Genomic DNA, 11,957 nt, shown 5'->3' with positions numbered 1-11,957 from the left:
AATCCTAATATGATTTGTCTTGAATATTCCGGGTTCAACATGTCCATCGTATTGTCAATTTCCTTTTTCTGGCCCATGTCTAGCAATGGTACAAACATCAGTATATATTTAAATGAAACTATTTAGCAACACAACAATACCATTTTATATCAGGCACTTCTCAAAGTCCAACAAAACAAGCAGAGCTGAGATGTGGATCTCTAGTCGGTCCCTTTTTCCTGTTTATTCAATGTGGTATTTTTATTTTGTTAAAGCTGTTTATATTTAGACATATGCCAACCATTAGCTACGGCTGAAAGCAATTCAAGCTTTCTTTGTATTAACAACTATTCATTTTTATGTCTACCCAGCGGCATCCCGAAGTTTAAGAACAGACTGGCCTAAAATACTGTGCTTTCCGATTATTTTTAACCCAGGCTGGGTACAGTGGCGAATTTCTGATATACTAAGCAAATCAAACTATGCGGGGGGAGTTTGAATCAAAGTGATTAAAATTAACTTCGGATTCGTTTAAATTGGCCAGTTACAAAATCCTGTGGAAATTTGTTTTCGGACATTCCACATATGGCCAAACCCAGGCAGGTTAAATAACCATCCTAAGGGAGCATGAAGGAAATTCGTCCATGGATGGCTTTATTCTTGTAGGGTTTTTCCCCTCTCCTTAATTCTCTTGCAAGATTAAATAATAACAAAAAGAGGAAAAATTACTCGGAAAGAAACTCAATTACCTTTGAGCAAACTCTTAGAGAAACAGACAAATACAAATCCAATTATCCAGCACCGTCACTACATGCACCCTCTAATCTTGGGTTTGACACTCCCGGCACCTTTCATCTTTCTTTAACACTAAAACCCTTTTGTTGTTTCCACCTCTGTTGTGCTCCTTAGCATCTTTTGGCAAGTTGAAGCCTTGCCCCCAAGCGACCATCAGAATTAATACTTTTATAAATGGCTTGATCGTCACCATTAGCCGCGCTAATTCCCCCAAACTTCTGAAGCAAAATCTGTACTTCTGTTTATATCATGGGGGAGAGCTACATTGGAGGGTTAAGTAGGGGAAGAGGAGGAGGAGTGGGGCTGAAAAACCGCCGCAAAGGCCTTCCAAATGACATTGCTGTACAAATCACCGGTCCCACACTGTTTTGAATTCAACATCAGCAGCAGGGAGAGGGAAACCATTGAGCAAGATCGAGGAAAAACATTTAAATCTTACCCCAGTGTCCGAAATCTTCTTCCCTTGTGCAAACATCAAAACCCGGAGACTAATAGCTAGGATCCCGCGCCTCGCTTGATAGCACTCCAGACACCCACTCAGTAGTGGCTTTCCTATACATACAATACACCTGGTCCACAAAAGGATTTCTTCTGGAACTGGAAAGGTTTTTAATCGCACCCAGGCACGCAAAGAAACTGAGCCGCTAAGGCGCATAAGCTTTCTCACAGACTTCAGCCTAGCCTACTTGGAAAAGGCACCAGTGTGACAAGCTAAGTATTTCTTTTCTCAGTCCTGCTAAAATTTCCGACTGAAATTCTAATACAACAAGGTAATTGCAGTAGGCTAACTGCAATATAATTCCGTGTATTCCCATCGCCATAGAGGAAAAGTCCAAGAGTTTTTGATCACTGGACACACTGACGTTCCCTCTCCAATACACCGTGGGTCACGGTACAGTAATGACCGTGGATTGTGCGTTGTAGGACTTGACCTTTACTACGTAGAGGAGGGCGCTTTCTTTCACGCTGCAGGAGGAGAGGGGGGAAGGGAAGATGCTCTCCTAGGGGATCTTTAATCAGAAATCAGATCTAGGAGCGGCAAAGACCATTGCATTTCAGCACGCCATATTTTCACTGGGTCGTTTTCGCAGAGCGTTAATGAACATTTGCATTTCCTAGATGCAGCTAATGAGCCAAATCCCTACAAAAGGGGCAATTAGCAAGGAAAGAATAGGAGGCTTCCAAGAAAAGAAGCAACAATAGGCTAAAACACCCAAGCCAATCCCACATTTTGCGAGAACTGTCCCACCAGAAAATAATTGTAATGTCTGCTGTCAACATGGTCCGTAGTTTATTGGAGAACAAGTATAATTTGGGAAAGAAAAGACTATCCCTCATATTTTTTCTACTCCTCAACCACAAGAAAATCTTTAAGGACGTCTCTTCAAATCATCATTTTAAGTTCATTTAAAAGTTCCGAATGACAACAACCCGCCTTTTGATAGCATCTCTTTTTTGTATTAAGCACTGTTTTGATTTCATTGCTAACGCTGCCTACACAGACACTGAAATGTGTATTTTACTTAAGACAGCAACATTTTGTAAACTTAAATTTATAGTTTGGCGGGCTAGATACTTACCGTTTGTTCAGACATGAAAAAAATAAAGTCATTTCCACAGAAGCGTGACATAATTTTATATCCCAATAATTACAATTTTAAGCACCACAGTTGGTTTCTTTCGAAATGATTTCTTAGAAATCCAGTAATTTTAAACGGAAGTATTTTTAAGAAAGAGGAAAAAGACATAGTTTTGCCGTTAAACTAATCCCCTTTAGGAAATATGCTGCTGTCAAGTTTTATTTCCCGTTGCAAACCACCTTTGTTACTGCCAGGAGTTAAAGGCGGAGATAGATTAAATACCATCTTATTCTCTTGCTGTGGAAAAAAAATACAAAACATTTGTTTTACTCTTCCGTCGTCATCAAATATCATAAAACATTTCTAGTCTATGGGAATTCTAAATCCAATGTTCTAAGGACGTCAGGCATTAGAAGATTATAAATCAACATATTCAGACACTTGGAATTAAGGTTTATGTTGCTGAATCCTGCAAGAATTGCAAAATATGGGGCTGGGCTAATCTTTTTATCTTTAATTATGTTTTTCATTTTGCACTGAGACAGAAATATTACCTTGACATTACTGTTGCCATAAATGCTCTAAATATATAGCATTAGCTTGCCTTCATTTTTTTTCTATATACAGCATTTTCCAGGGATCTGGGAAAACAAAGTTAAAACCTCTAGGTGTCTTTTATTTGTTCTGATTTTAAAATAATAATAAATAATAAACTATAAATCAGTAACAACAACCCTCCCAGGCTATTTCGGGTTATTTTAAATGTATGCAAATAAAATGCTGAATGTGTGTAACACTATCAAACATTACAGATACAATGACTCCCTCCCTCCCTCCCCCGTTTTAATATATTCCTGGTAGTGTTGAAGATATAAAAAATGTTCTTCTCAGACCCATGTGCATGGGAGTACCTTGTGAAGTAGTGTATCGCGTTTATTAATTATTTTCGTTGGTGATATATTTACCTATAAAACACATATTACGGACATATTTTAGAACATTGGCGTCAGATTGCTGAGACGGGAATATCTAATACAACAGTAATTTGTATTTGAAAATGTATATGCCAACAGCTTTTGGATGGTAAATTAAGGTAATAAATAACATACACACACGCACATGCATATATAGGTGTGTTTATGTATACACAAGAAGACTAGATAGATAGATAGATATTCGAAAATAAAGCGGACGATCATATGTTTCACAATTAAAAAGAAGACAACGTAATCAGTGAAGCGCCTTAAAATCATGACATTAAACTATTCCTCTTCATGTTTGCTGACAGATTATTCGATATTAAGTAAAGTACAGCGAATTTCCCTCTCCCTACATTTCATAGCGCAGTCAATTTTAAAGAATTCTCCAATTCATAAATCAGTAAGCACAGCTAATTCTTAATTTGTTATTAAATCAGTTGACGCATTGATAAGTAAAACAATCACCCAATGATCAAGCTAAATCCGTACGTGAGGTCAGTTATTGGCCCAATTCGGCACCCCCCTACGTAAGTAAATAATTTTGCTCGAGTGAATAATCCCAGCAAGATCAATAGAACTCACCTGGCTATTAACTTTCCCATGTATGTTTTGTAGAGTCGGAGCCTAAATCAGGAGGTGGTTTGCCGGACAGTTAATGAGGGACGTAATGTGCCTTAAAAAAAGGAGAACAAGGAGTCCGGTGGCACCTTAAAGACTAACAGATTTATTTGGGCATAATCTTTAGTGGGTAAAAAACCTCACTTCTTCAGATGCAAGTTCCCTATTGCTTAATATGCTTACTACGATAACAATTCTTAATAAGGCCCGAACCTTCCGTTTTTGGGTGTTGGTGTATTCCCATTAACTCAATAAGACTACAAGAGAGCTAGACGCTGGTTTGAATTATTGTTATACATCTGCGCCTTGGGCCTAATCCCACTCCTGCTGAAGTCAATGGGATTTTTCTATACTTAAACGGAAGCAGGAGAGGAACCTTTATTTTTTAGGAAAGAGGACCTTATCCTATTTCCTTTGAAGTCAATGGGAACTTGCCATGGATTTCAATGAGAGCAGGGTCAGGTCCAAAATGTTATGTTGCTCCTGTAAGCATCACAATTGAAATTGCACACTTTTTACACTACAAAATACGTACACTGTAAAAATATATAGACACCAGTGGAAATTTAAATCCAGTAACCCAGTTTCAGCACAAGGATTTAGCTGATTTCACAATGATTTCATTCATTAGTTCCGATAAAGAGTTACTTCAAGTGGTTTAAAAGTGATTTTATTAAACCTATTAACATTTTTAAACAATTACTCTTGGGGAATATGTAACTGCTATTGATTTTCGAAGAGTTTGCTAAACTATTTATTAGTATAATATATTTAAATGCAAATTACATGCGACTTGAATTGTGCAATACAAATATAAATCACGTGTAAATTATATGTAATTTGAAGTATGTTATATACATACAGAGTACATACGAGTGTAAATGTGTGTGTTTGTATTTGTATTTCTTCAGTCAAACTAACGATTATAAATAACGAAACCGAGAAAATGTGCCGACACATTTTGCGTCTATGCCAATATACATATATTTTGGATTCGACAAATTCAGTATCTAAGCTAACACTTTTGATCACCGAAAATATATATGAATGTGGTAAATAAACGCTAACTATATATATAGTGAATAATGCGTGTAAATGTGTGTATATACATACATATATAATTTACTATATATATAATTACTGTTTATTTACTACATTCATATATATTTTCGGTGATCAAAAGTGTTAGACACTGAAATTGTCGAATTCAGAATTGTAACTAATTCCAGAATATAGTGAGAGCTTTTACATTTCCTTTCACTACATCTTAGAATGCTACAAAAACAAATAAAAAATTATGTCTCAACTAAGCTTCAGGGTGAGATTCTGCTCTCAGCTACACCAGTGAAAAGCTGGAGAGCTCCTGTGAAGTCAATGGCATTACTCCGGAAATACTCCGGTGTAACTGAGCAGAACTGGGCTTTCAGATGTTCCCCTGCAAAATACAATGGTATGCCATTCTGATTACTCTTTTTCTTAGTACAGAAGCATAAGCATTCCACGGTTTATTAGGAAAATGCATAGAGTATCATTCGATTCATGCATCAGTAGATGTTTGTTCTCTCCTACCCCCGGTCCCCATCAATAGACACCCTCTCCTGCAGTTATTATTCAGGCAAAACTCACATGGACATCAATAGGACTGCAGAATATCTCCCTAAGAGCCCAATGCAACAAGATGCTGAGCTCATTTAACGCCCTTTTAGTCCAGTCGGCATTGAGGGCCCACAGCCCGTCTCAGGAGATGATTAGAATTTTGCACAATTCGAATCTGTGCTTCCGAACGAATGGATTACAACACCAGTATAACTGTCCGAGACCCTTAATAATTCCGCCCGAGCAAATTATAAATGAACCTCCTTGATACTTTGTAATGACAGGTTCTTCCTTTCGGCCTGTTCTCTCCACCCTTAGCGACAGAACACTTTCACTTAATTTCTTATGTAGTTATTAAAAAAAATAGAAGTCAATATAAGACGTTGTAATTTAAATGCTGTATGATTTTATTCTCAAGGATTTTCTTAGCAGTCCAGAGAAATGTAGTTTAACATATTTTTACTGAGTGTGACGTAATAGTGGCTGACTTTTGAAGAGCTACAAGTGACGGTAGTAAATATTAATGTTGTTACTAGATTGTTGGGTGATTTAGCCTTACACCATTTCAAAAATACAAAAATTCACTCCCCTAACACACTACAGGAACCTGCGAGAAAAAACAAAATAAAATCCTACACATTTTCTACACAAGTTTGCGTTCTTAGAAAGTCAGCTGGCATTCTGAAATATCAAAACGTATTAAGTGAAATCTCTCAGACACAAGAAGTTCCTAGAAAAAAAAAGACATTTCTTCCCTGTACACTTATCCAAGCTTTGTGTTAAAGTCAAACTTGTAGATCTAAGTTCCAGAAAGGCCTCTGTTTTGACCTACGAAGAGGTAGATTTCTGAACTGTAATCCTAGAAGTCTATAGTTAGCACGGTATAGGATACTTTTATTTGCCATAAAGGTTTCCCAATAATTCTAATTAGGGTAGCAGACCACCTTAGGAGACAGGGGAAAAAGTTATTGAAGACAATTTCTTTGACTATCACAAGTCTTGTCAACTGCCAAAGACATACACAAGAATCAAAGGCTAGTATGCAGCTTCTTAATGGAAATTATGGCCTTCTAGACTCAGATTAGATTAAAACTGATTTTCATGACAGTTCAGGGTATAAGATAGCTCGATAAATATAGATATGAAGTAAAATATCACATACAACATTATATGTTCTACTTTCTTTCTTACGCATGATCTATATATGTGTGTCCCATCTGGACAAAAAAGAGGTAAGGCACGTAAAATAAGAGCCAGGTGACCAGCCTTCGTTCCACTGGAGCTCTCTCGCTACAAAGACGAGTTGGAAACGCGAGGTGGCGCCCTTGATCTACTAATCCTGGAGACGACTATTCATGAGCTGTCAAAAGTCAAGGTCACAAATTGTCTTTTTTCGTCAAGGTCAAGGTTTAAGGCCTTCCTAGTCCTGTCACTTCAACAAATACCAAAACCTTCCCGCGTAGACATATCCAGTCCTAGTAATAAACCTTAAATACTGCCATCTCTGCATTTGTGGGTCTTCTAACAACTGTTTTTCATTTTCATTCAGGGGCTCCAGCACTACACTGATGTCATTTCCCCACCCCCCATTCAAAATACCTGACTCTTTAACCTGACTGAAACATTTATAGTTTAGTAAAGCTAGTTATCAAGAGTCCCCACCCCCAGCTAAATAATTTACAGGAAAATATATGAACTATTTAAGTGATCGAAGAGAACGTTATTACAAGACAGATACATTATTTTTCACGAAATGCACGTAAATATGGAAAAATAAAGAGTATTTCTTTCAGGTTTTGTTACAGTGACTATTTTATTAACAGTATTAATACCACTAGATCTACCTACAGGTCTTGAATTTTCATTTTCAATAGAAATGTAAAAAATAAGGGTGCCCAAATACATTTTCACAGTGCGCTGATTTTTTTAATTATTATTTACAAGATAGCATCTTATAGTGAATAAAAACAAAAATAATGTGCTGGTTGAAATAACTGTTTGGATTTAAAAGGTGCTGTAAAATGAATCCCTCAACTTCTTAATGTTGCATCAGAACAGACAATAAACAAGGTAAATTACTAATTACTTATAGATCAAAATATAGAATATAGAAATCAAAATATTTCTGGGAACACAACATGTATTTTTCAGTTTGGAGTTCTCCGAGATTTTTTCCCCAGAAAGGACTTTTTTATTATAACAAAATGCCAACATTCGCGTATTTGTGTCCACCCAAGAGTTAAAAGTTTTACAATTTACTGGGGTTTACCTATTTAACAATTCTTGAAGACCATTTGAGGTATAATATATGTAGAGTTCTTTTAGAAAATATCTGTCATATTGTTTGCAGGAAACAGCTCGAACGCTAAAAAATCAGCTATTGAAAAATAACTCAAAGAAAGCTATTTCCAAACAAGTATTAGCCTTTCTATCCCCAATAGTTTGCATTGTTTTTAATTTGCTCCACAGAGCTTCCGTCGTTACTGATGCCTCTGAAATCCTTATTCAGTACCTTCTTTTCATACATAAAACGCATTTCTTAAACATACAGTAATTGTATATTTTCACTATGATTTACCTGAGCAGTAATTCAACATGCAGTTTGGATTGCAATGGAAGAAAAAATATGTTTACATCGAACTTCTTATTTGAACCAGCTTTCAGATTATAACCATTAAATAGTGTTCTAGAATACTAAGGTCACAGAAATACTTACAAGATTTTCAGTAAAACGTGTATCTTAATTGAAACTGAGCATTTGAGAGGTGGGCATTTGGGCTCTATAGTTTATCATTTAAACTGTCTGGTCTGGATTTCGGGGGAACAGTCAGTCTTAACCATTTCCTACAGTAATATTTTTTAAAATGCTATAATTCCAAAGATACAGATCTCTTGTTATGAAATAAGAGGTTCATTGTCTTTTTTAATTATTATTATTTATTTTAATCTGGACAAAAATAGTTCTGAAACCTGTGAACTGCTGCGTCTCCATTTTAATCCATTAACTGGTAGTCTTCAATTTGTTGATGACTTTTTTCTCTTTGACCCTCCTGTTTTGGAACCAGATTGTGACCTGTCTCTCTGACAGATTTGTAGTTGCCGATATCCGTCTTCGTTTGTCCTTGGTAATGAATTTATTTGTAGCATATTCCCTTTCGAGTTCTTTTAATTGAACCTTTGTATAAGGCACTCGTTTCTTTCTCCCACGTCTGTACGAGCTCGCATCTGAGGGATGCGAAACGACGTCTGGAACAGAAAACCATGTATGTAGGCATTATAAAATTATTACTGATTAGGACATCTTCAAATTGCACAGAGGTTAAATCTACAGCGAACTTTAATTCTACCATGCTCAACAGGCTTGGCCACTAAGCGACCGTTAACGATATGAGATTTTTTTTTATAGTAAACAGCACTCAACTGCCAAAGTCTTGATTCTCTCTCTCTCACACACACACATACACACACACACACACACACATACCTCCTGAAGGGACTTTAGGAAAAATTATACACTGTTTCAATAATTTATGAAGTGTGCAAGCTGCACTATTTATGGAAAATTCTTGTTAAGCGTGAATGCATAATAACTTTTTTTAGCAGACTTTTCCAGCTATTTCCCTCTTTAATGCTATTAGTAATTCAAGCAGGCATATCTTGAATTCTGGAGCAAAGTCATTCCTGATCATATTAATACCATCAGAACTAGTATAAGTGTCTGTGTGTGAGGGGATGGGGGAGGAGGTGTAGTGGGGTCAGTTTTAAGGTTAGCTTGAATGTTTCAAAAACTATAGCACAACAACCAACCCAAAGCAGCAGCAGCAAAAAGAACAGAAAGCGCACAATACTACTAACTAACTAGTTCTAAGGTCAATAGTGGCGACAGTAAAAAGATTGCAGGAGGACACAAGCCATGCAGGTGCATTACCCGGGAGAGTGGATTTCCAGAGGTGGGGAGGCTGGGTTTGATCTTTGGGGCAGTACACTTGCCCATTCCACCCACTGGTGATTGCCCAAGGCTGATAACTCTCCATGGGGAGTAAGGGCTCATGCCTGGGCTCTCCAGGACCTCCAATTGTGGGCACCACAGGCATATCCAAATAACTCGGCACGGGTTGGTAGGGGCCAGCGGCATAGCCCTGGTAGAAAGCCAGTTCCTTAGCCCGGGAAGTGAACTCTTCGCCCGAGACCGAGGTGTCCATATATTTGTCCGCAAAAGTGGAGCCGGGCTGCGCGCAGGACTTGATGCCGTTGTGATGGGTCATGCGGCAGGGGTAGTAGCCGCTGCCAAAGTAGCCATAGGGCAGGGCGGCCCCGGAGGAGCTCTGCACGGCCGCCGAGCAGGGGCTGCACTGTTTGACAGCTGGCTCAGCCATGCCGGAGGCTGGCGCTTCGCTCGACGTGTAGGCAGCCGTGCTGGGAGCGGCCAGGGATGCGGGATGAGCCATCAGATTCCGGCACTGGTTGGCCGCCGCCGCTGCCGCAAAGTTGCTGCCTGCATGAAAACCTTCCATGTTCTTATTGATCTCCTCCAGGCTGTTGTCGTAGAGGAACATGACGGGCTCGATCCAGCGGGGATGGAGGAGCACGGAGGCTGTCATAGCCCGATCAGCATTGAGACTAGTGGCTCTTTTTTAAAAGCCCCAAAGACTGAAAAAAGAGATACTAAATCTCCGAGACTTGACCAGAGCTGACGCGCCAGTGTCGCGCCAGGCGAGAGCTCATTGGCCCGACCGGCCCCACGTGATATGCAAAGCAGCTGATAAACATCTGAGGAATAAAATGAAGATAATTAAATAATGTAATAATCGTGCAGGGGCTGGAATTCCAGCAGCGGGCGGCACAGACCCGGGGCTGCCCCTTTCCACTCACAAGTGTGCATGATCAGGGGGGAATAAAAGGTTTGCAAAGAAGAACAGGTATCCTCCCACCCCCAGGCGTGATTTTCCCCCGGTCCATTCTGTGAAATAATTTCAGCAAGATCTCCGTGCTCTTTGCAATATCACTGAAATTCAAAGCCCTCTGCATTTCAACTGTTATTTGCCGATCAGTCCCGCTGGTAGGTTTTTGTTTTTAATCTTTCAGTCCCAGATCTTAAATTCATACAGGTGTGGTCTAACCTGACGGTGACATAATATTGGTTTCTAAACCTTTAAAAGGAAATATTTTAAGGGCCACACTCTCCTTTGCAATAGCATCAGAATAGATAAAATATTTGAAGACAAGTCTGATGTCACACATTTTCTTCCTGCCCGTTTAAACTCGATTACACTGTTTTTGTTGTTGTTGTTGTTCTTAATTCATTTCGATTTTCTTTTCTGGGGAAAAGCATCAGAAGTAGGATTAGAATAAATAGATCAAGAAATACAGATCTGCATCATTGGTTTTGAGAGAGAAAAGATTAACCAAATCTTAGTATTAACCCTAAGTATATTATTTCGTATTCTGAGGATAAAACCTGGGGCCTACAATTCTAATTGAATCTTCTCTGACTGCAAGATATTACCGAGGATTATAGATTGTGCATTACTGGCCACAATCCTCTTTTTGTTGGAAAAAAGTTGCTATGCTAAAGCTTATTTGTGTCGTCTCAATGTTAAAAGTAATGCTTAGAAAATGAATTGCGCTTTCTTTTTAATGAAAAACACTTTATTTTCTAACAAAATTTTGACTGTATCTGCACATACCTGTACAGTAAATACTAATATATAAACCCTTTTATGTTATTCAGTGATCGAGTGAACTATAAATATACAGTTGGATTAAATATAATACAGCAATTTCAAAATAATAGGTTTCGAATTTACGTATATGGACAAAAATAACAAAGATGCTCATAGACTGAAAACTAAATTTTTAGCTGAATGTTTCATTGTTGCATGTCTGACAGCACGATCTATTATTAGCTATTGTGCTAACCATTGACGTTGCTGCATTGTTTTCAATGCTTTGCTACCAGCATAGCGTTATAAAATATGCATTGTTTTGGGGCTGCCTTTTCCTTGAACAATGCAAAGAACAGATTTGCTAGCTAGTTTAACTATCACTTTGGTGATTATTTATTTTCAAAGGCCGACACAGAGTGGTATGTATTGGGTGCATGGAATGGTATGTAACACATGGGACTGTTGTCGTTTGTCTGGTTATTTAACAATATTTAAGCGATTTCTATCAATTGCAGCCAATAAATAGTTCCCATTTTATTTCGTAAGATCTTTTCCGCATTCCTTTTGATGACCAAATGCAAATATTTATTCCCCGGCATTTTTTCCTTTAATTCAGGCTACAGCTTTGAAACCTGTGGAGTCCCCAAAAATTGCTTAGCTGGCATTATTTGTGTAGATTTGTTTCCCCTGATTTCTTTATCTCATTCTTAAAAACGCATTGCAACGAGGGGGGAAAATAATAA

The 11,957-nt window shown here is 38.1% G+C and overlaps 1 protein-coding gene across 1 annotated transcript; it reads right to left on the bottom strand.

Annotated features, from left to right (window-relative positions):
* Positions 1–8,549: 8,549 nt before the first annotated feature.
* On the bottom strand, positions 8,550–10,220 carry HOXA13 (homeobox A13). Its single transcript, XM_045007020.1, has 2 exons — positions 9,477–10,220; positions 8,550–8,794 (listed from the first exon to the last, which is right to left on the bottom strand). The coding sequence occupies exons 1-2, from the start codon at positions 10,147–10,149 to the stop codon at positions 8,550–8,552; spliced, it is 918 nt and encodes a 305-aa protein (XP_044862955.1). The 5' UTR covers positions 10,150–10,220.
* Positions 10,221–11,957: the final 1,737 nt, after the last annotated feature.

This window comes from Mauremys mutica, chromosome 2 (assembly GCF_020497125.1).
Source record: "Mauremys mutica isolate MM-2020 ecotype Southern chromosome 2, ASM2049712v1, whole genome shotgun sequence".
Classification (NCBI taxonomy): domain Eukaryota; kingdom Metazoa; phylum Chordata; order Testudines; family Geoemydidae; genus Mauremys; species Mauremys mutica.
This window is presented reverse-complemented; position numbering and strand designations above follow the sequence as displayed.

Excerpts from the sequence above, each read along its gene's own strand:
- HOXA13 (XM_045007020.1), bottom strand. The coding sequence starts at position 10,149 with ATGACAGCCTCCGTGCTCCTCCATCCCCGCTGGATCGAGCCCGTCATG. Across the intron at positions 8,795-9,476 it reads CTGGAAATCCACTCTCCCGG|ACGTCGTTTCGCATCCCTCA; the intron begins GTAATGCACCTG and ends TTTCTGTTCCAG.